This window comes from Bos javanicus, chromosome X (genome assembly GCF_032452875.1).
Source record: "Bos javanicus breed banteng chromosome X, ARS-OSU_banteng_1.0, whole genome shotgun sequence".
Lineage (NCBI taxonomy): Eukaryota > Metazoa > Chordata > Mammalia > Artiodactyla > Bovidae > Bos > Bos javanicus.
Window position 1 is genome coordinate 138,063,871 of NC_083897.1, and position 20,233 is coordinate 138,084,103.

Genomic DNA, 20,233 nt, shown 5'->3' on the forward strand with positions numbered 1-20,233 from the left:
GTTCACCTTCTGGGCTGTAGCTGAAGCAAACGAGGATGTTCACCTTCTTCCTGTTTTACTTTTAGCACCTTGACGGAGAGACCCCATGTGACTGGGCACACCCACGAATGACGTGCAGGCACAAGCCACGTTATCTTTTCTTCTCCTTTCCTGGGACCCTGTCCTTGCGAACCTTGTGAACAATGATTATGGGGCCTGCTGATGGGAGGTCATTTGATTCGACACTGCACAGACAGTCTTGAAGCCATCCTGCATGGCAGCCTGGCCCTTCTCTCTGCCCAGTGGTAGAGCCGTGTCCCGACTCCAGTGGGGAGAGGCCTCGGCCCGGAGATGACAATCTTCCCCCTCGGGTGTGCACAGCACTTCAGAGGGAAGGGGCGTTCAAAATAGGGAAGAAGACACACTCACTGGCAGAGACTTACATGCATGTACACACACACACACTCTGAACGTAGAACTTCCTTGAAGCTGTCTCTGAATTTGTAAGCAGGAGGTTCTCTGGCCTTCCCTGGCGGCTCGGATGGTAAAGAATCTGCCTACCAATGCAGGAGAGGCAGGTCCGATCCCTGGGTTGGGAAAATCCCCTGGAGAAGGAAGTGGCTTGCTCCAGAGCTCTTGCCTGGGGCATTCAATGGACAGAGGAGCCTGGCGGGCTACAGTTCATGAGGTTGCAAAGAGCTCTCTGCCTCCTTTCGCACACACTTTTGGGCATTAGTTAACAAGAACACTGCTGCAACCAGCCACATAAGTCAGCATTCGCTGTGTGGGCCTGGTAACCTCTCAGTGACCATGGGCTCTGAGTGTCATCTCAGAATCTGTCTGCAGGGCAGGACAGTGCAGGGCGCCTCCAGAGATGAGACCCTTCTGAGCCGGGCGGTGTTCACACGGCAACACGACTACCTTTACACCCAGTGAGCTGTCAAACCAGCAGAACTCCTACAGCAGAGGATGTGCAGGTATTAGAGAGTCACATCATCGGTACCACGTATACAATTAAACAGCCAGCGGGAATGTGCTGGGGCTTCCCACGTGGCGCTCATGGTAAAGAACCCGCCTGCCCATGCAAGAGACGGGGGCTCGATCCCTGGCTTGGGAAGAGCCCCTGGGTGGAGGAAACGGCGACCCACTCCACTACTGTTGCCTGGAGAAGCCCGTGGACAGAGGAGCCTGGCAGGCAAAAGCCCACAGGAGTCGCAAAAGAGGCGGAAGTGACGGAAGCGACTTTGTGCACACACACGCATGGGAATATGCTGTTGTGATGCAGGGAGCTCTGTAAACAACCTAGGGAGGAGATGGGCTGGGACGGAGCTTCAAGAGGGAGGCGACATATTTATCACGTGTATACCTATGGCTGCTTCGTGTTGATGGACGGCAGGGGACCTATGTGTACCTATGCAGACGCTGGTGTTCATGGATGGTGGAAACCAACATGATACTGCACGTTAATTATTCTCCAATTAAACAAACCAACCACGTCTAAGGACTTCGATGGGAAAATTGGAGCAAGAAGGCCTCCTGGGTGCAGAGTAAGCAAATGCTAGCCAAGGCCTGCAGGGCACCGTCCAGCGGACCCAGCCAGAGTCGGAGGACACTAGAGAAGCCCGCTGGGACCAGGCATCCCACACTCACTGATGGCGTGTGCTCCGTTCTCCTCCCCGTTGACCGTGGCCTCGCCGTTCTTTGGTGGGTTCTGCTGGGAAGCGGCCGCGGGTGCCGCCGTCGTGGCCGCTGCTGCTGCGGCCGCCGCCGCCGCTGCGGCTGCTGCGGCCGCGGCCGCCTGCTGCTGGGCCAGCTTCTCCCGGAAGGCCTGCTGCCGCGTCTGCACCACGTCCGGCATCACCGCGTCGATCAGGGACAGGGACTCGATGGGGCGGCCGTCGAACACCGTGCCGTCCTGCGGACAGAGCCCCGGGGAGGGGGGTGGGTCAGCTCCGGCTGGGCGTCTCCTGGGTTGGAAAAGCAGGTGCCTGGGGCCCCGGGGAGGCGTGAGGGGCTGGGACTGGGAAGGGGTGGCCCATAGACACCCAGCACTCGGTCAATAACAACATGAACCCAGACGTGAGGGGGTCACCCCAAGCCTCCTATTTCCCATCACGACCGGAGGGCTGCAGTGGTCTCAATGGAAGGGGGCGATCGTGCTCCTCAGGGCAGGGGGGCATCTGGGAAAATCTGGAGGCGTGTCTGGTGGTCATGACTGCGGGGGGGTGCAGCTGGCATGTAGTGGGCAGGGACCAGAGATGCCACCCAACATCGTGAAGTGCACAGGATGCCCCCTCCGCTCTGAGAAGTCTCTGGCTCAAGCTGGAAAGTCCTGCGCCCCCCCACCCCCAACAATCAGGCTCTGACTCATAGCGTATCTTTCCATCTGACATTATCAAACGCATGTTCTGCCATGTGAAGTGACTTCCGGGGACTCAGGATGCAGACAAATGCAGCTACGAAATTGCTAACAACGGCACCGCTGAGTTACCACGCCTATTTCCTCAGCTTCCTCTCAGTTTCCTAGTTTCCATCGGGGATGAGGAAAAAAAAAAAAATATCTCCTACCCTTTTAGAAAACACAGGAGGGAGTAAGAGAGTCCTTTCCTGAGAAGGTGCTCTGATTATTAGAGTCACAAGAAACTCCAGGCCTCTCGCTGTGCCTGCTAGATGTTCAGACAGGTTTTAGACCGTTTTTCCCTCATAAATCAGGAAGAACTGAAGGACGTACGTATCACCTACAAAGTGCTCGAATGAAACAGCACCCCAGCCGACTACCGCATACTACACGATATTTGAAAATTAGGGAACAACAGAAAACAATGTAGAACGTGGCAAAAAGAAGCCACCCTCATCCCCTGATTATGCCCATGGAGTGGCCAGTGTTGACCGGCTGGCCAGACGGCTTCTACATCACCTTCCTTCTTTGCATATTCATGCCCCAGACGGATGACGATTTTGCAAAAGGTAGCAACTGCGCAGAGTAATAAAACGCTTCCTTGCCTAAACTCTAAACGCACACCATCTCACTCGTAACAACCGGAAAGCTAAGTGATCAACGAGACGACCTTGCAGTCTCCTCTAGGCGATGTTGGACTTTGAATTGACAAGGGAGAGAAGGTATGGAAATGAAAGACGTGGAAACTGGGTGTGTGTGTGTGAAAGTCACTCAGTCATGTCTGAGTTTTGCAACCCCTTCTCCAGGCCAGAATGCTGGAGTGGGTAGCTGTTGCCCTCTCGAGGGGATCTGCCCGAGCCCACGATCAAACCCAGGTCCCCTGCATTGCAGGTGGATGCTTTACTATCTGAGCCACCAGGGAAGCCCAAGAATACTGGAGTGGGTAACCTATCCCTTCTCCAGGGGATCTTCCTGACCCAGGAATCAAACCTGGGTCTCCTGCATTGCAGGCGGATTCTTTACCAGCTGAAAATTCTTTGCCTTTACAAGGGAAGCCCATATGTGTGTGTGTGTGTGCCCATGTATGTGTGTGTGTGTGTGTGTGGATGTGGATATGTGTCTGTATGTGTGCCTGTGTGGGTATGTGTCCGTATACGTATCTGTTACGCGTGTGTGCGTTTGTGTGTATCTGTGTGTGCGCAGGGAAATCCAATCACGGCGTCACATAATCTGAGAGCTGGGGTCCTGTACTCCTATCCCCACATGTGTTTTGTGGGAAAAAAAAAAAAAGACTTAGATGGGGTCACGTTGCCAGCAGAAGATCCCGGGCACCCCGATGAACGAAAAGGAAAGAGGAGATTGCCTGCTGTTGGGCAGGAACGCCTACAGTATCCGCAGACAGCCAGGTGTTCTCTGAGATGCGGGGTTTTGGAAAACGACAGAGGAACGCATGTGAGAGAATGTGAGATACACTACTTCTGTGATTGTAAAAGCTTAAGGGAAAGTGGAGGTAAATGCTATGAAGAAAAGACAGGCCTGCAAGGATGAGAAAGGGGAAGAGCAGGCGGAGGAAAGCGTGGAAGGGTGCAGGGAGATGGGCTCGAGGGTGGGGTGATCATGGGAGCGGACTTCTCGTAGTGAAGGGGAGGGGGCGCATGGCCACTGAACGGGGTCAGCTGTGCTGGATGCGCTGGAACAGAAAACGGGGACTTGGGGCACAGCGGTGTGCTGGATGGAGGTGGGGTGTGGGTAAATGGAGGCAGGACGAAAGAGAAAGGGTGGTAAGTGCAGTTACAATCAGAGGGAGTCAGACTGAGACTCCGGGAAGACCCGGACGTCACAGGAGGCCCCGGGATCCTCAGAGGACAGTCCCCAGACGGAAGCAAAGCAGGTGGGAAGAGGAGCTGTCTTGACCCCTCACCCTTTATCTTTAAAAGGCTTCAGTTAAGTTCAGTTGCTCAGTTGTGTCTAGCTCTTTGCGACCCCCTAGAATACAGCACGCCAGGCTTCCCTGTCCATCACCAACTCCCGGAGTTCACTCAAACTCATGTCCATTGAGTCAGTGATGCCATCTAGCCATCTCATCCTCCGTCGTCCCCTTCTCCTCCTGCCTTCCGTCTTTCCCAGCATCAGTGTCTTTATAAATGAGTAAGCTCTTCACATCAGGTGGCGAAAGTACTGGAGATCCAACTTCAGCATCAGTCATTCCAATAAACACCCAGGACTGATATCCTTTAGGATGGACTGGTTGGATCTCCTTGCAGTCCAAGAGACTCTCAAGAATCTTCTCCAACACCACAGCTCAAAAGCATCAATTCTTTGGCGCTCAACTTTCCTTATGGTCGAACTGTCACATCCATACATGACTACTGGAAAATCCATAGCTTTGACTAGATGAACCTTTGTTGACAAACCTTTGTCTCTGCTTTTTAATACGCTTTCTGGGTTGGTCATAGCTTTTCTTCCAAGGAGCAACAAGCACCTTTTAATTTCATGATTGCAGTCACCATCTGCAGTGATTTTGGAGCCCCCCAAAATAAAGTTTCTCACTGTTTCCATTGTTTCCCCATCTATTTGCCATGAGGTGATGGGACCAGATGTCATGATCTTAGTTTTCGGAATGCTGACTTTTAAAAAAGGTTACAATAACCCATTTATAAACTGCTATAAAATTGGCCCTGATATGCACATGCCCTGATCTATAAAGAGGGAGGGTATTTAAGCAAATCAGGAGCAACTTAAATGTACACGTCTGGTCCCAACCTCCCGGAAGCAGCTGTGCAGTGAGAGCTCTAACAAAGCCATCGCTTGAAATAACCCTCTTGAACTCAACAGTACTCATCTCTCCGCTTCGATCTTCTGGGAGTGCCCTCGCTCAGGTTCACATAAAACACAGACTCTAGTGAAGTGACTCACAGGGTCCCTCTTCCACCGAACTGCTGAGAGACATCCAGGAGGAAGGGTCATTTCCGTGCCCGAGGCTGGCCCATGCCCATCGTGAGACATGGCTGAGCCTTGAACGAGGCGGGTCTGACCTCCCAGGGTCCACTACACGCAGATGGACGTGTTTCAGCACGTTTCCCACTGTTTGCCCTCCATGGCGGGCGGAATCCGCAGGTACAGAAGGGCTGACTGTGGGACCTGAGCACCCCCTGTGGATTCCGAGAGACGACCGTATAAATCAGCATCCTTTTCAATGCATCATGATGACCACTTTACGGTGAACGGTGTCAGATTCTTGATCTCCAAAGAAGATTTAGCTTCGGGACCATGGACCAGGCTTGATCACTCAAGAGCTTTTGTGTAGCAGAAGTTTTATTAATGTATAAAATGGGACAGAGAAAGCTTCTGACACAGATATCAGAAGGCGGACGAGGAGTGTGCCCCTCACTAGCTTTCAGTTCAGTTGCTCCATTGTGTCAGACTCTTTGCAACCCCATGGACTGCAGCACAGCAGGTTGGACTGCAGCACAGCAGGTCTCCCTGTCCATCAGCAACTCCAGGAGTTTACTCAAACTCGTGTCCATTGAGTCGGTGATACCATGCAACCATCTCATCCTCTGTCGTCCTCTTCTCCTCCTGTCCTCAATCTTTCCCAGCATCAGAGTCTTTTCCAATGAGTCAGCTCTTTGCATCAGGTGGCCACAATATTGGAGTTTTAGATTCAACATCAGTCCGTCCAATGAACACCCAGGACTGATCTCCTTTAGGATGGACTGGTTGGATCTCCTTGTAGTCCAAGGGACTCTCAAGAGTCTTCTCCAACTCCACAGTTCAAAACTATCCATTCTTCAGCACTCAGCTTTCTTTATAAGTCCAACTCTCACATCTATACATGACCACTGGGAAAACCATAGCCTTGACTAGATGGAGTGTTACCAGTGTAAGCAAGGGAGCTATATCCTTTCTCATTAATTATTACAATAAATCAAAAGAATGTCTCAAGTTTGTGAAAACTTTACCAGACCAACTCACATAATTTACATTGTAAGATAACAGGATTAGCCAGAAGGTTTTCAGGAAGGAGAAACTGTCCTCAAGCAGGAGATACACTGTTGTTATATAATCCTTAGGACAGAGTTTAAAGTGAGCTGTTTATGTACTCATCAGTTCAGGCTTAAACAAACAAACAGAAAAACTGTTTTATGTGACTAAGACTTAAGGAATGTCAAGGGAAAAAAAAACAACAACAGATGTTTGTCCTTTCCTCTTCCTTGAGAATTTCAGGCCCCTACCTTCACCTTGAGAACCCCAGACCCCTTTCTCCTTCTCCTCCTCCTTGGGGACTCCGGACTTCTTATCAACCTGCCTAGGCATTGCCTCTCAGTGACACCACTGTGACCAACCAGTCCACAACCATCTATGGGGCCTTGGGAGCTGGCTCCTTGGGTATCACAGCACTGGGATCCCCTGCTGGAGAAAAGGATTTAGCACAAAGGGAGAGGGGACCGTAATGCACTGGGAGAGGCCGTGGCAAACTCCCTTGCTAAGGTCTTTTCAGAGTGCCCAGGCTCCCCAGGGTGGGGGAGTGCTGCAAGGCCCACATCCTAACCCCCCGCCTCCCCAACCCCTGGGAGGAGGGCCCACATTACCTCGTTGATGCTGATTTCGGCCTCCACATACTGCAGGCCCTTCTGCAGGATGGAGATGAGGGCGGCGGGCGGCACTAGGGTCCCATTGATGTTGGACTGGCTGATATGGCTCTCGATACCGAATGTGAACGCCGAGTGGGAAAAACCTGCAGGAGCACACGGGAGGTGGGGAGGGAGGGTGGGGTTCCATGAGCAGGCACCCCTGGGGGGTCAGATGCACCTAACGAGTACGCGGCAGGGGGGTGCGGTCATGCTCACAGGACGCCCAGCCTCTGGTGTGGGCGGTGTCCCAGAGGCAGACGGTAGACCAAGGTGTGACTGCATGGAACAGCTGGTAAAAAAGCAGAGGCTTAAAAAAAAAAAAAAGAAAGCACCTTTCCAGTGCCATTATTATTATTTAAACAAAGAAACAACTTATTAAAAAAAAATTTTTTTTGGCTACCAAGTGCCACAAATGGGATCTTAGTTCCCGGACTGGGGATCGAACCCGTGGCCCCACCGCACCCCTGCGCTAGGAGCTGAGGAGTCTTAACCACTGGACTGCCAGGGAAGTTTCCCCCTCCCCCCATCCCCAACCCTTTCCAGCGTTATAAAAGCAAAACAGAGGTCACAGTCTGCCCCATTGTAGACGTTACAGAAGTCGGATCCCAGGCTCTGTGTGCCTGGGTTCTGCACGGCTCCTTCCAGAAGCTCACGCTGATGTCTGCTGGCAGGAGCCCCCTCCCAGCATTCGGGGCAAATGAAGCTCACCACCAACAGTGGGAAGAAACACGAGGTGGTCCTGTACCCATCGAGGGGTAACCTTGAGTCGCTTTACGGAACTGGGCATGTCCCTACCCGACCCTTGGCTAAGGGCTGAAGGGTCCCCCCACACCCTGCAAAGCCCCTGCAGCACCCTCGTCAAATGCCTCTGCACAAACCCACTGACAACACTGGGCAGGTGAAAGGTGGTCACAGATAAGGCGTGTGCGGAGCTGCCTGGATGAAAATATGCAGGGAGAAAGACTGGGCCGCTGACTACACGGAACAAATGAGGCATGTGTCAAAGGAGACTGCTGTAACAAACGAGGCCGTGTCAATGAAGGAGGCTGCCGGGCCAGGAAGGAGGTTTTTGGGGGCCTTCGGGTTGGGGAGGGAATGGTCTGAGGCATAAGTTTCCCTTCTGCTCTGTCACCTGTTGGGGGGTCCCGGGCACCCCACCTCCATCACTTATGAACATCCTGCCATCAAGACTGGCTCATCCTATGTGCTGGGGTGGGTAGAGGGGTTGGGGAGGGGGAGTCTCATGGGGGAACCTGCACACTGCCTCCCCACCTCACTTTCCTAGGACACCCCCTTCATCAGCCGGATGATGGGCTGCCCGCCCCCAGGTCCCCCAGCCTCCATCCGGGTCAACAAATACAGCCAGCCTCTGCAATATACGGAACAGCCAGCAAGATGGCAATGTTACTCCACTCAAGGAGAGTCCTTTCTCTTCCTACACCCCTCCTCCTCATGGCCTGATTATTAAGAATATATGCAATAGGCACTTGATTCATATTTATTTCCAGAGTAATACTGCAGAGCCTGCTATTAACTTCCCGTGTTATTTCTTTACAAGCCGGAACCACCGACACGAGACTGTGCAGGACAGCACCTTGGAGGCTCTCTCTCCAACACAGGGTCCCTGAGCTCCTGTTGCCGGAAGGGCATGAGCAGAGGAAGGCCCTTTGCAAATCGGCCTTCTGTTTTTCCTTCTGACTTGTTCTCTCTCTGGCCCTCCTTTGCCCTAACCACTGCTGCCACAACAGAAACATCCAGCCCTGTCTTCACCAAAGACCTTATTCTCTGCATCTCCGCCACCACACACAGAGTCTTAACCTCCAAGCTCTCTCATCCAGTTTCCGGCAAGGGTGCATGAGAAAAACCCCAGGTCAGCAGACAGAGAAGGACAGAGTGAGTATCATCGGCTGAGAGACACCCCAACCCCATGGACTCCCTACGTACTCTGGCCCACCGTGGCTTCTGTCTTGTAGAATTCTTCCCGGGTGACTGTCTGACCCACTGACTTTTTCCATCTCCTTATCTGTGTCTCCACCAGCAGATCGGACAGGACGCTGGACTGAGAGTCATCTGCTTCCCTCCTAGTATCGTCACAAGGTCCAGAGCAGGACCACGCCCGCTGGGGTAATAACAAGACACCACCCGCCAGCCCCGACAGTGCCCACAGCTGACCAGGTCTTGCTTCTAATTGAAGAACAGTTCCTAATTCATGTAAGCCTTCCCACAACCACCTTCCCTCCCTGCTGACTCAGACGGTTAAAGAATCTACCCGCAATGTGGGAGGACCTGGGTTCGATCCATGTGGGAGGACCTGGGTTCAATCCTTGGGTTGGGAACATTCCCTGGAGAAGGGAATGGCAACCCACTCCAGTATTCTTGCCTGGAGAATCTCCACGGACATAGGAGCCATTGGGGTCGCAAAGAGTCGGACATGACTAAACGACTAAGCACGCACAGGACCGCGTGCAGTCTCTCCCTTGTACCCTTCTCTTCTTTTTAGGAATCAGGTCCCGAGATCACCCTTGGGGTCTGACACAGGCCACGCACTAGCTCCAAGCTTGTGGCTGGACACCCGTCTCTCAGCCCACCACAAAATTCCACCTGGAACCTTCTGCAGAGCATTCCCCCAGGGCACAGAGTGGGCTATGGCCAGGGCCCCCGACAAATAACATCTCAGCAACTGACGGAGCAGCGGTCAGAGAGAGGTCACACTTCCGGTGTATGTCTTTGTCCGTTCCAGCTGCTGTAAGAAAATCCCACAGCCTGCATGGTGTCAGCCACAGACATTTATTTCTCACAGTTCTGGAGGATAAACTCCAAAATCAAGGCACTGGCACGTTCGGTGTCTGCTGAGAACCACTTTATGGACCAGACACATGACTACGTTTTTCCCGTAACCTCAGGAGCAAGAAAGCTCTGTGGGGCCTCTTACAAGGGCAGTAATTGCATTCACGAAGGCCCATCCTCAGGACCTGATCAACACCTAAAGACTGAACTTCCAAATATCAACTGGGGATAGTTGTTCAGTCGCTCAGTTGTGTCTGACTGCAAACCCACGGACCGCTGCACACCAGGCTCCTCTGTCCTTCACCATCTCCCAGAGATTGCTTAAACTTATGTCCACTGAGTTAGTGATGCCATCCACCATCTCATCCACTGTTGCCTGCTTCTCCTCCTGCCCTCAATCTTTCCCAGCAACACGGTCTTTTCCAATGAGTCAGTTCTTCACATCAAGTGGGCAAAATATTGGAGTTTCAGCATCAGTCCTTCCAGCGAATACTCAGGGTTGATTTTCTTCAGGATGGACTGGATGGATCCCCTTGCCATCCAAGGGACTCTCAAGAGTCTTCTCCAACACCACAGTTCAAAAGCATCAGTTCTTCAGTGCTCAGCCTTCTTTATGGTCCAACTCTCATATCCATACATGACTACGGGAAAAACCGTGGCTTTGACTCTATGGACCCGGGTTACGTTTAAACATATGTATTGGGGGGAGGCTTGCAAAAATCAGTCTGCAGTCACCTTGGAAATCTGCCATCTCTGGGAAGGATGCTACCCTTGGGGTGGCCCAGCCTCCACCACCATCAGCGCCCACCCCTCCCAATCGGACTCCAGGGCTACTGAGCCTATTCACTTGCAGTTTGCCGGTCCTATAGCTTCTGTGCCTTAAGCCTGTTCAGCTTTCAGCACACCCCTTCTTCCACCCAACAAGACGTGGAAACAAAGAACGGACTATCAGCGGGTAGAGACGGAAACGCTTGGGACTGGCTCAGTGGCAGGCGTGCAAGTTGGTGAAAAGGGGCAGAATAGAGAGCTTGGTGGCACCTGGATGACCGATCCAGGTGACAGCTCAGTGTGAGTGCCGTTGCTGTGCACTGGGGCAGCCGCTGAAGCTCGGAGACCTGCCCACTACTTAGTAAGAGGCGTCCCCGATGAAGCACTCCTCAGGAAGTTTTCTCAACCGTCACATTTGAACCAAACTGTTCTTTGTTGTGAGGAGTGCTATGTCCTAGGCGTTACAAGATTTAGCAGCATCTATGATCTCTACACACTAGATGCTTGTTTTTTGTTTGGGTTTTTTTTTTTTTTTTTGGCTGCCCTGCATGATCTTAGTTCCCAAACCAGGGACCGAATCCATGGCCTTGGCAGTGGAGGTGTGGAGTTCTAACCACGGCACCAACAGGGACGTCTCATTACACACCAGGTGTTAGCAGCAAGCCTTCCGTAGTCGTGACAACCGAAAACGTCTAACTAACCCCACCACGGCAGAGAACCAAAGACCCAGAGGAACCACACCCCCCTTAGTGACACACTCCTCAGGTCTACATCACGGACACATCTGCTTCGTTTATAAACACCACGGGTGGATTGCTGTCACTGAAAAGCAAGTCACAGAATTCAGGTAACACATAGTAATGGGGGGCGGGGGGAGCGGGTGGATAACCAGGTGAAGGAAGAGTATTTTTGAAGAGAAAAAACGGTATAATCATGACAAGATGGGAAAGGTTTGCATGTGCTTAGTCACTCAGTCCGGAGAAGGCAATGGCACCCCACTCCAGTACTCTTGCCTGGAAAATCCTGTGGACGGAGGAGCCTGGTATGCTGCAGTCCATGGGGTCGCAAAGAGTCGGACACGACTGATGGACTTCACTGTCATGCATTGGAGAAGGAAATGGCAACCCACTCCAGTGTTCTTGCGTGGAGAATCCCAGGGACGGGGAGCCTGGTGGGCTGCCGTCTATGGGGTCACACAGAGTCGGACACGACTGAAGCGACTTAGCAGCAGCAGTCACTCAGTCGTGTCTGACTTTTTGTGACCTCCATGGACTGTAGCCCACCAGTCCACGGGAATCCCTCTGTCCATGGGATTCTCCAGGAAAGTATACTGGAGTGGGTTGCCATGCCCTCCTTTGGGGGATCTTCCCAGCCCAGGGAGCAAACCCAGGTCTCCTGCATTACAGGCGGATTCTTTACTGTCTAATCCACCAAGGGGAAGATTTATACTACATTTTTTATAAGGCACAACAAGACCATCAAGAGTTAAGTATGCACCCCATCTGTTCACTGCAGCATCATTCACAATAGTCAAGACATGCAAACAACCTAGATACCCATCAACAGGTGAACAGATAAAGATGACACGGTACATACAGAAAATGGAATATTACTGAGCCAAGAAAAAGAATGAAACAATGCCATTTGCAGCAATGTGGATGTAACTAGACATTATCATACTAAGTGAAGTGAGTCAGAGAAAGACAAAAATCAAATGATAGCACTTATATATGGAGTCTCTTAAAAAAAAAAAAAAAAGCACTAATGTACTTATTTACAAAACAGAAACAGACACCCAGATTTAGAAAACAAACCTGTGGTTACTAAAGGGGAAGGGAGGGAAGGGATAATTAGCAGTCTGGGATTAACAGAGACACAGCACCATACACAGAACAGATAACCACCAAGGACCTATGGCATGGCACAGACAACTATAGTTAATACCGTGCAATAACCTATAAAGTAACAGAAGTTTAAAAAGAATATAAAAAAAATTAAATAAAAAAATTAAAAGAATATCAATATATACATGTATGGGGCTTCCCTGGTGGCTCAGTTGGTAGAGAAGCTGCCCGCAATGCGGGAGGACCTGGGTTTGATCCCTGGGTTGGGAAGATCCCCTGGAGAAGGGACAGGTCGCCCAGTCCAGTATACTGGCCTGGAGAATCCCATAGTCCATGGAGTCGAAAAGAGTTGGACACAACTGAGCGACTTTCCCTTGTACTTGCTGAACAGCTGGCACTAACACACACTGCAGATCTACTATACTTCAATAGAAACAATACATTGAAAAAAAACAAGATTTTGAAGAGCACTGTTCTTCCCATTTGGGGTGACAGGTGCTAGGAAAGCAGCGTGTGCATGGATGTCCTCACCCACCGCTGCTGCTGCTGCTGCTGCTGCTGCTGCTGCTAAGTCGCTTCAGTCGTGTCCGACTCCGTGCGACCCCATAGAAGGCAGCCCACCAGGCTCCCCCGTCCCTGGGATTCTCCAGGCAAGAACACTGGACTGGGTTGCCATTTCCTTCTCCGATGCATGAAAGGGAAAAGTGAAAGTGAAGTCGCTCAGTCATAGCCAACTCTTAGCGACCCCATGGACTGCAGCCTACCAGGCTCCTCCATCCACAGGATTTTGCAGGCAAGAGTACTGGAGTGGGGTGCCATTGCCTTCTCTGCCTCACCCACTAGGCAACCCAAATAGATTGAAAACCAAGCACATGCTTTGTTTGCTGCTAAACCACTAAGCCAGACCTCTTTGACAAACAACCTCCCAAAGCATTCGAGCTGTGCAGTGAACCGTCCTGCCCAACTAATGTCGGCCTGATTCATCAGCAGAACCTGCTAAAGAATCACTCACTGGCCCTTGGAAACACTGCCTATTCAGTGGAGAAAGGCAGACACGTAATATTCGGGCAGCTGTGAGGCCGGTGGTCCACCTTCAGCTGAAACAAAGGCACCCGGGCTGGGAAGATCCCCTGGAGAGGGGAAAGGCTACCCACTCCAGTATCGGGGCCTGGAGAATCCCGTCGACTCTATAGTCCATGGGGTCACAAAGAGTTGCACACGACTGAGCATGTCCAACTCTTAACATTAAAGGCAGCATCAAAGGCACTTGTTTGAGGCACTAAATGCAGAGTCTTTATTAAGGACTTCATAGACTTAATACTGGGAATACTGACAGCTATCAAAGCCAGTGGGCACAATATGAAACTTGTCCAGACCACGGATATGCAGCCCAGGGCCCATGCTGCCTGTGTTTATAAATCAAGTTTTATTGGCGTAGTCACTGCCCATGGGTTGATATGCTACCTGTGGCTGCTTTCACAGTGCAACGGCAGAGCAGAGTCGTTGCAAGAGACACAGTATGGGCCTCGAGTGAAAGTACAAGTGTGCGTTGCTCAGTAGTGTCTGACTCTTTGCGACTCCACGGACTGTAGGCCGGCAGGCTCCTCTATCCATGGGGATTCTCCAGGCAGGAATACTGGAGTGGGGTTGCCACGCCCTCCTCCAGATGGGCCACAAAGTCAAAAACATCTAGGATATGCTCCTTTATAGGAAACATGCGCCAACTTGACTATTACGTGTCTATTGTATATGCACTCTGATGTGTCCGTGTGTTCAGTAGCTTAGCTGTGTCCACCTCTTTGCGACCCCACAGACTGTAGCCCGCCAGGCTCCTCTGTCCATGGGATTCTCCATGCAAGAATACTGCAGTGGGTCCCATTTCCTTCTCCAAGGTATCATCCTGACCCAAGGATCGAACCCGCATCTCTGGCATCTCCTACACTGGCAGGAGGATTCTTTACCAACTGTGCCACGTTGGAAGCCCATATATACACATATGTACAAATATATGCATGTATATCTACGTGTACCCACAGACCTATGTGCAAATGTATATATATATTTATATATACATATGGACCCGCAGACACAGACCACACGAAAGCAAGTGTCGCGGTCTACCCTGTATCCATTCTTCCCTTTCTTACTGCTATGGACTAAATGCCTGTCTCTCAACATTCATACACTGAAAATGCACTCCTTAAGGTGGTGGTGTCTACTTTTGAACTGTGGTGCTGGAAAAGAGTCTTGAGAGTCTCTTGGACTGCAAGGAGATCCAACCAGTCCATCCTCAAGGAAATCAGTCCTGGGTGTTCATTGGAAGGACTGATGTTGAAGCTGAAGCTCCAATCCTTTGGCCACCTGATGCGAAGAGCTGACTCACTTGAAAAGACCCTGATGCTGGGAAAGATTGTGGGCAGGAGGAGAAGGGGATGACAGAGGATGAGATGGTTGGATGGCATCACTGACTCAATGGACATGGGTTTGGGTAAACTCTGGGAGCTGGTGATGGACAGGGAGGCCTGGAGTGCTGTGGTTCGTGGGGTTGCAAAGAGTCGGACACGACTGAGTGACTGAACTGAAAAAGTGGTGGTGTCAGGGAGGTGATTAGGACACGAGGGTGGGGTCCTCACAAATAGGGTTCGTGTCCAAACATCGACACGGACAAACACTCAGTTCACGACTGTTACCTGCGGGACGACATACGACTTTCTTCCCACAACACCTTCCTGGCCTGTAAGCAGCCCGCAGTGACTCCGCCAGCACCTGGGAATTCCTACCCTCCGTAATGGTGAGAAAAACTGTTGGTGTTTACGAGCCACTCAGCCTGCAGCCTTTTGTCACAGCAGCCGAAAAGGCCCCAAGACGCGCCTCCTGCTCTGTGTGATTGACAAGGTGACGGTACCCGTATCTGCTGTTCACCGAGCACTTCCCTAAGCGTCAGCTGGCAATGTTAGAGTTTTCTAGGTGCTAGACGGGACCCAAGACCCGTATGTGTACCCACAGACAGGTTACCCATGGTAACCTGGCTGATCTGACACGAGGAACCGAGGACTCACTCTCCTTCTCAAAAGCAGTGAAGAGTCTGCAGACCCGAGCGTGGCCTTGGAAGCCTCTCATTTCCTGCGCTAAGAAGCTTGGCCATGTCTCACTATACCTTGCCAGGCTGCCTTTGCGAGAAGCATATGTACCACTTTCCCGCAGGACACCTCTGCTTAAGACTCTGCTCCCTTGGTCTACAATGGTGGTTCGTGGTTGTGAAGTGTGGGCACTTCTGTCGGCCAGAGGAAGACATGGGCAATATATGGAAATACTTTTGCTTGTCACCAGAGGCTGTGCCGCTGTGCGGTCGCTGAGTCTTTGAACAACATTCCACGCGTCTGCTACAGTTTTTTTTTTTTTACGAAGCGGGGCAACAGAGGATGAGGTGGCTGGATGGCATCATCGACTCAAATGGACTCTGAGCAAACTCCGGGAGATGGTGATGGACAGGGAGGCCTGGCGTGCTGCGGTCTGCGGGGTCATAGAGATTTGGACACGACTGAGCGACTGAACAATGACAACTTTCTATTCGAGGAGAGAACACACTTCACCAGCCTGGGCCTGCCCTCGTTGGCTTCCTTCTCTGACCAACAAACAGGTGGAATTAGGTGATCGCCAAGGTCCCTTTCAATTCTAAAATTCTATACAGAGGAAGGAACGGCCTCATTGTCCCAGTTGAACCCACAAGATCTTGATTTACGGAGGTGAGTGAGTGACGACACACAGAGATTAAGACCAGCAAGAACCCGTGACTTGCAGTTCCTGTGGGAAGGGGCCACGCCACGCTGCCAGGGATACAAGAAAGCTTATCACATCGAGGCCACATCGCCGAGAAACAGACAGGAACTGAGACTACAGCTTTATGGAAACGAGGGTGAGCAAGCAGCTCTGTGGGAACGTTGCCCACTGGACAGACGACAGAGTTAGAGTCTGTGTGCTTGGGAGGTCTCTATCATGATTTTCACGAGAGCCACCTCTGAGAAAGAGAGAGCGAGCCCACTGATGGCTCTGGCCATCAGTCCAACCCTACAATAATGAAAGCAAGCAGCCACTGGTTGACACGCTCATCCATTCCAACTGGCTATGCGGATGGAAGCCCAGTTCAAAAATCATTGCAGATGGTGACTGCAGCCATGAAATGAAAAGACGCTTGCTCCTTGGAAGAAAAGCCATGACAAAACTAGACAGCGTATGAAAAACCAGAGATGGTACTTTGCCGACAGAGGTGTCAATAGTCAAAAGCTGTGATTTTTCCAACAGTCGTGTATGGATGTGAGAACTGGACAATAAAAAAAGGCTGAGCACCAAACAACTGATGCTTTCGAACTGTGTCGCTGGAGAAGATTCTTCAGAGTCCCTTGGACTGCAAGGAGATCCAACCAGTCCATCCTAAAGGAGATCAGTTCTGAATATTCACTGGAAGGACTGATGCTGAAGCTGAAGCGCCAATCCTTTGGCCACCTGATGCAAAGAGCAAACTCACTGGAAATGACCCTGATGCTGGGGAAGATTGAAGGCGGGAGGAGAAGGGGAAGACAGAGGATGAGATGGTTGGATGGCATCACCGACTCAACGGACATGAATTTGAGCAAGCTTCGGGAGTTGGTGAAGGACAGGGAAGCCTGGCGTGCTGCGGTCCATGGGGTCGCAGAGAGTCGGACACGACTGAGCGACTGAACAACAAACAATGGGGAATGGCACCTAACAATGGGATCATCTTTGGAAATAAAAGCGTGGGCTGCTACGGTACATGCGGTCTTTCCTTGTTTCTGGAGCATCCCTGGGCGCAGAGCAGTCAGCACTCTCTGTCCATTCCCCTCCGTCCATTCTCCCTGGATCAGTTTTCTGCCACAGAAGCGCAGCGGCCTGCAACACGGCCCGTGTCCCTCTTGGTGTGGGGGACCAGGAGACTCGGGTGTGGGGGCGTTGGCGAGAGTAGAGGTAACAAATAAAAAGGAAGAGAGGCTGAGAGCAGTGAAGCGGGTGCTGTTGCTGTTCGGTCACTAAGCTGTGTCTGACTCCCTGTGACCCGGTGGACTGTTACCCACCAGGCTCCTCTGTCCATGGGATCTCCCAGACAGGGATACCGGAGTGGGTTGCCATTTCTTTCTCCAGGGGATCTTCCCAACCCAGGGATCGAATCCAAGACTCCTATGCTGGCAGGTGGATTCTTTACCACTGAGCCCAGTTAAGTGCTGAATCACTGAAGTTGCTCAGTCGTGTCCCAGCTCTTTGCGACCCCATGGACTGCAGCCTACCAGGCTCCTCCATCCATGGAATTTTCCAGGCAAGAGTACTGGAGTGGGTTGCCATTTCCTTCTCCAGGGAATCTTTCCAACCCAGGGATCGAACCCAGGTCTCCCACATTACAGGCAGACGCTTTACCGTCTGAGCCACCAGGGAAACCCAGTTAAATGGCAGCTGGGTCCAGGAAATCAAAGAGAGGAAAACACACACACACACACACGCTGTAAACAGGCAAGGCGGGAAAAGAAGATACCATCCCCTCATCTTTGGGGGCTAATTTACCATCAGTTCATGTCTTCTTTTTGGACGTGCTGCATTTGTCTCGCCAGAGGATTACCTTTTCTGCCCGGGAAGCCACACAAAACCGCTAACCCCAGTTTCATTCATGGTCAACAGCACAAATATTCACTGAGTTGTTTTTGACTCTGCAATCTGCAATCACTGCACACGTGCACATCGACTTTATTGAATCTAAACCAACTCCCCCGCCCCGAGACCCAGCCCCCACTTTCTGTCCTAATTCTCTCCTATCTTGCTGGGGAATAACTTGAGCACAGGCAGGCTGCTCTCAGGGCTGCAGACCCACTCCCACTGACCCGCCGTAACGTGGAATTTGGTATAAAATGGAACTGCTTGGAAGGCGCCCAAAAGACATAGCAGGAGGACCTCGTTAAAAATAGGGTTTTGCTTCTAACATCTGGCCTGGACCCCAGGGGTGGCGGCTGAGTGCGGGCCTGCCAAGATGTTTAATATCCCCCAAACCTGGGAGGGCTCCAGGAGGAGAAGACATTAGTCAGGTTATAAATGCAGGGTGCTATTTCCTCCCGGGGCCGACCAACTGTGAGGGGAGGCAGCTCGCCCACGAGGGGCGTCGGGGCACGCTCCCCCAGACCCCAGCCCTGGCTTCCAGCCGCCACGCAGAGAAGCAAGGTTTGGGGCCAGCCCCTTTTGGCCCCATCACCCCAAGAGCCCTTGAACCCTCATAAAGTTTGGACTCGCTATTTTGTTAATTGGGGAATTCAACCATGACCGCCAACACGGAGATTTACGATGGATGACACCATAAAAATTACAATAATAAAAACATACACACACACACAAGACTTAGGGGAAGGAGAAACAGAGAAAGCAGTTTGGAAGAGAGAGGGAACAGTCTTATCACTAGATGCTTGATGCAAGTGCTGTTCTTACCCGGGGGTAATTTCCTGCAGTCCCTCTTACCTCTGTAAATTGATTTTTCACACGCTTAATTCTTGTGGTCCTAGAATTTTACACCCCTGTTCTTTCTTAACCTAACAGAGTATCAGCACTTCTCCCAGTGACTCATTAGTCCCGGCCACCATTCTGCCTGAGATGGTAAAGAGTTTGCCCCCAAGGCAGGAGACGCGGGTTGGATCCCTGGGTCGGGAAGATCCTAGAGGTGGACATGGCAACACTCTCCAGTAATCCTGCCTGGAGACTCCTATGGAAAAGGAAGCCTGGTGGGCTTATAGTCCATGGGGTCGCAAAGAGTCACTCCAAAGGGTCCACTGAAGCGACTTAGCATTCACACCATTCCGGTGGAGTCTCAGTTTTCACAGAGAGTCACCCCTGATGTGCATGGCCTTCAGATTTCATTTTCAAAAACTAGCCAACGGGCTTCCCGTCGGACACCCCGGCCTTCACCTGCTGCCCGTGACCCAGAGTCCCTGTACTTCCTTCCCCTTCCTCCCATCCTGCATCCTTTGTACTTCTTGCCAAGATGCGTCTTCACCCCTCAACAGTGTAACCGGCTTTTGCTGAGCCTTGTGACATTAACGCAGGCCCTTGATGATGTTGCTTAAAATGCTCTGCTTCCTTTTTCCCCTGAAGAGTTCTAGTTCAAATGCCTCCTTCTGTCTGCACCCCTCCCCTGCTCCCCTGTGAACACCGCCAACCTCACGTTTAGCAGCCCCTGTGTCAAGACGCCTGTTTATTCCCTAGGTGGGGAGAAAAAGACTTTCTCCTCTAGTGTGTCTCCTTCCAACCCTAGCACTAGGTCAGTGCCACCACTCAACAGGGCCAGCAAGAGACATTTGGTAGAGCTGAAAATCCTGACAACTGCTTAATCGGGGCACATCACATTCCTGGAGAGTGCCCGTACCTCTGATGGTACCTGAAACAATTTTACAAAGCACGGGGGGTAGATATTTAATATCTAACAATTATTGTTTTAATTGTGCATTATGCAAACACGATAGTAGATGTATTTGAAAATTTAGTGAAAAGTTAACTGCTTCAATTTTAAGGAAAAATGTTAGTAATCATTAACAAAATACTTTTAGGTGTATGCAGATATGGCAAAATGTCGTCTCTGGTAGAAGAGAACCAAGGATGGGAAATACATGTATAGACAAGGGAGGACTACAGACATGTTCAAAGGACCAGGAAGTAATAAATACTCAGGATACAAACACTGTGTCCAGGTTCCCTGGACAGGAAGAAACACATGTATTCTATGGGCAGCCTCAGACAAGAGTCTGCAAGCTGTATCCTCTGGGCCAAATCTGGCCCCT

The 20,233-nt window shown here is 51.3% G+C and overlaps 1 protein-coding gene across 7 annotated transcripts in view; it reads right to left on the reverse strand.

Annotated features, from left to right (window-relative positions):
• Nucleotides 1–20,233, reverse strand: part of TBL1X (transducin beta like 1 X-linked) — a 244,282-nt gene that overhangs the window by 22,173 nt on the left and 201,876 nt on the right. For all 7 annotated transcript variants that reach the window (XM_061408188.1, XM_061408189.1, XM_061408187.1 and 4 more), the window contains 2 exons: nt 6,970–7,115; nt 1,630–1,894 (listed from right to left, as the gene is read on the reverse strand). In XM_061408188.1, coding sequence (XP_061264172.1) covers nt 1,630–1,894; nt 6,970–7,115 — 411 coding nt within the window. The remainder of the gene's footprint in view (nt 1–1,629; nt 1,895–6,969; nt 7,116–20,233) is intronic.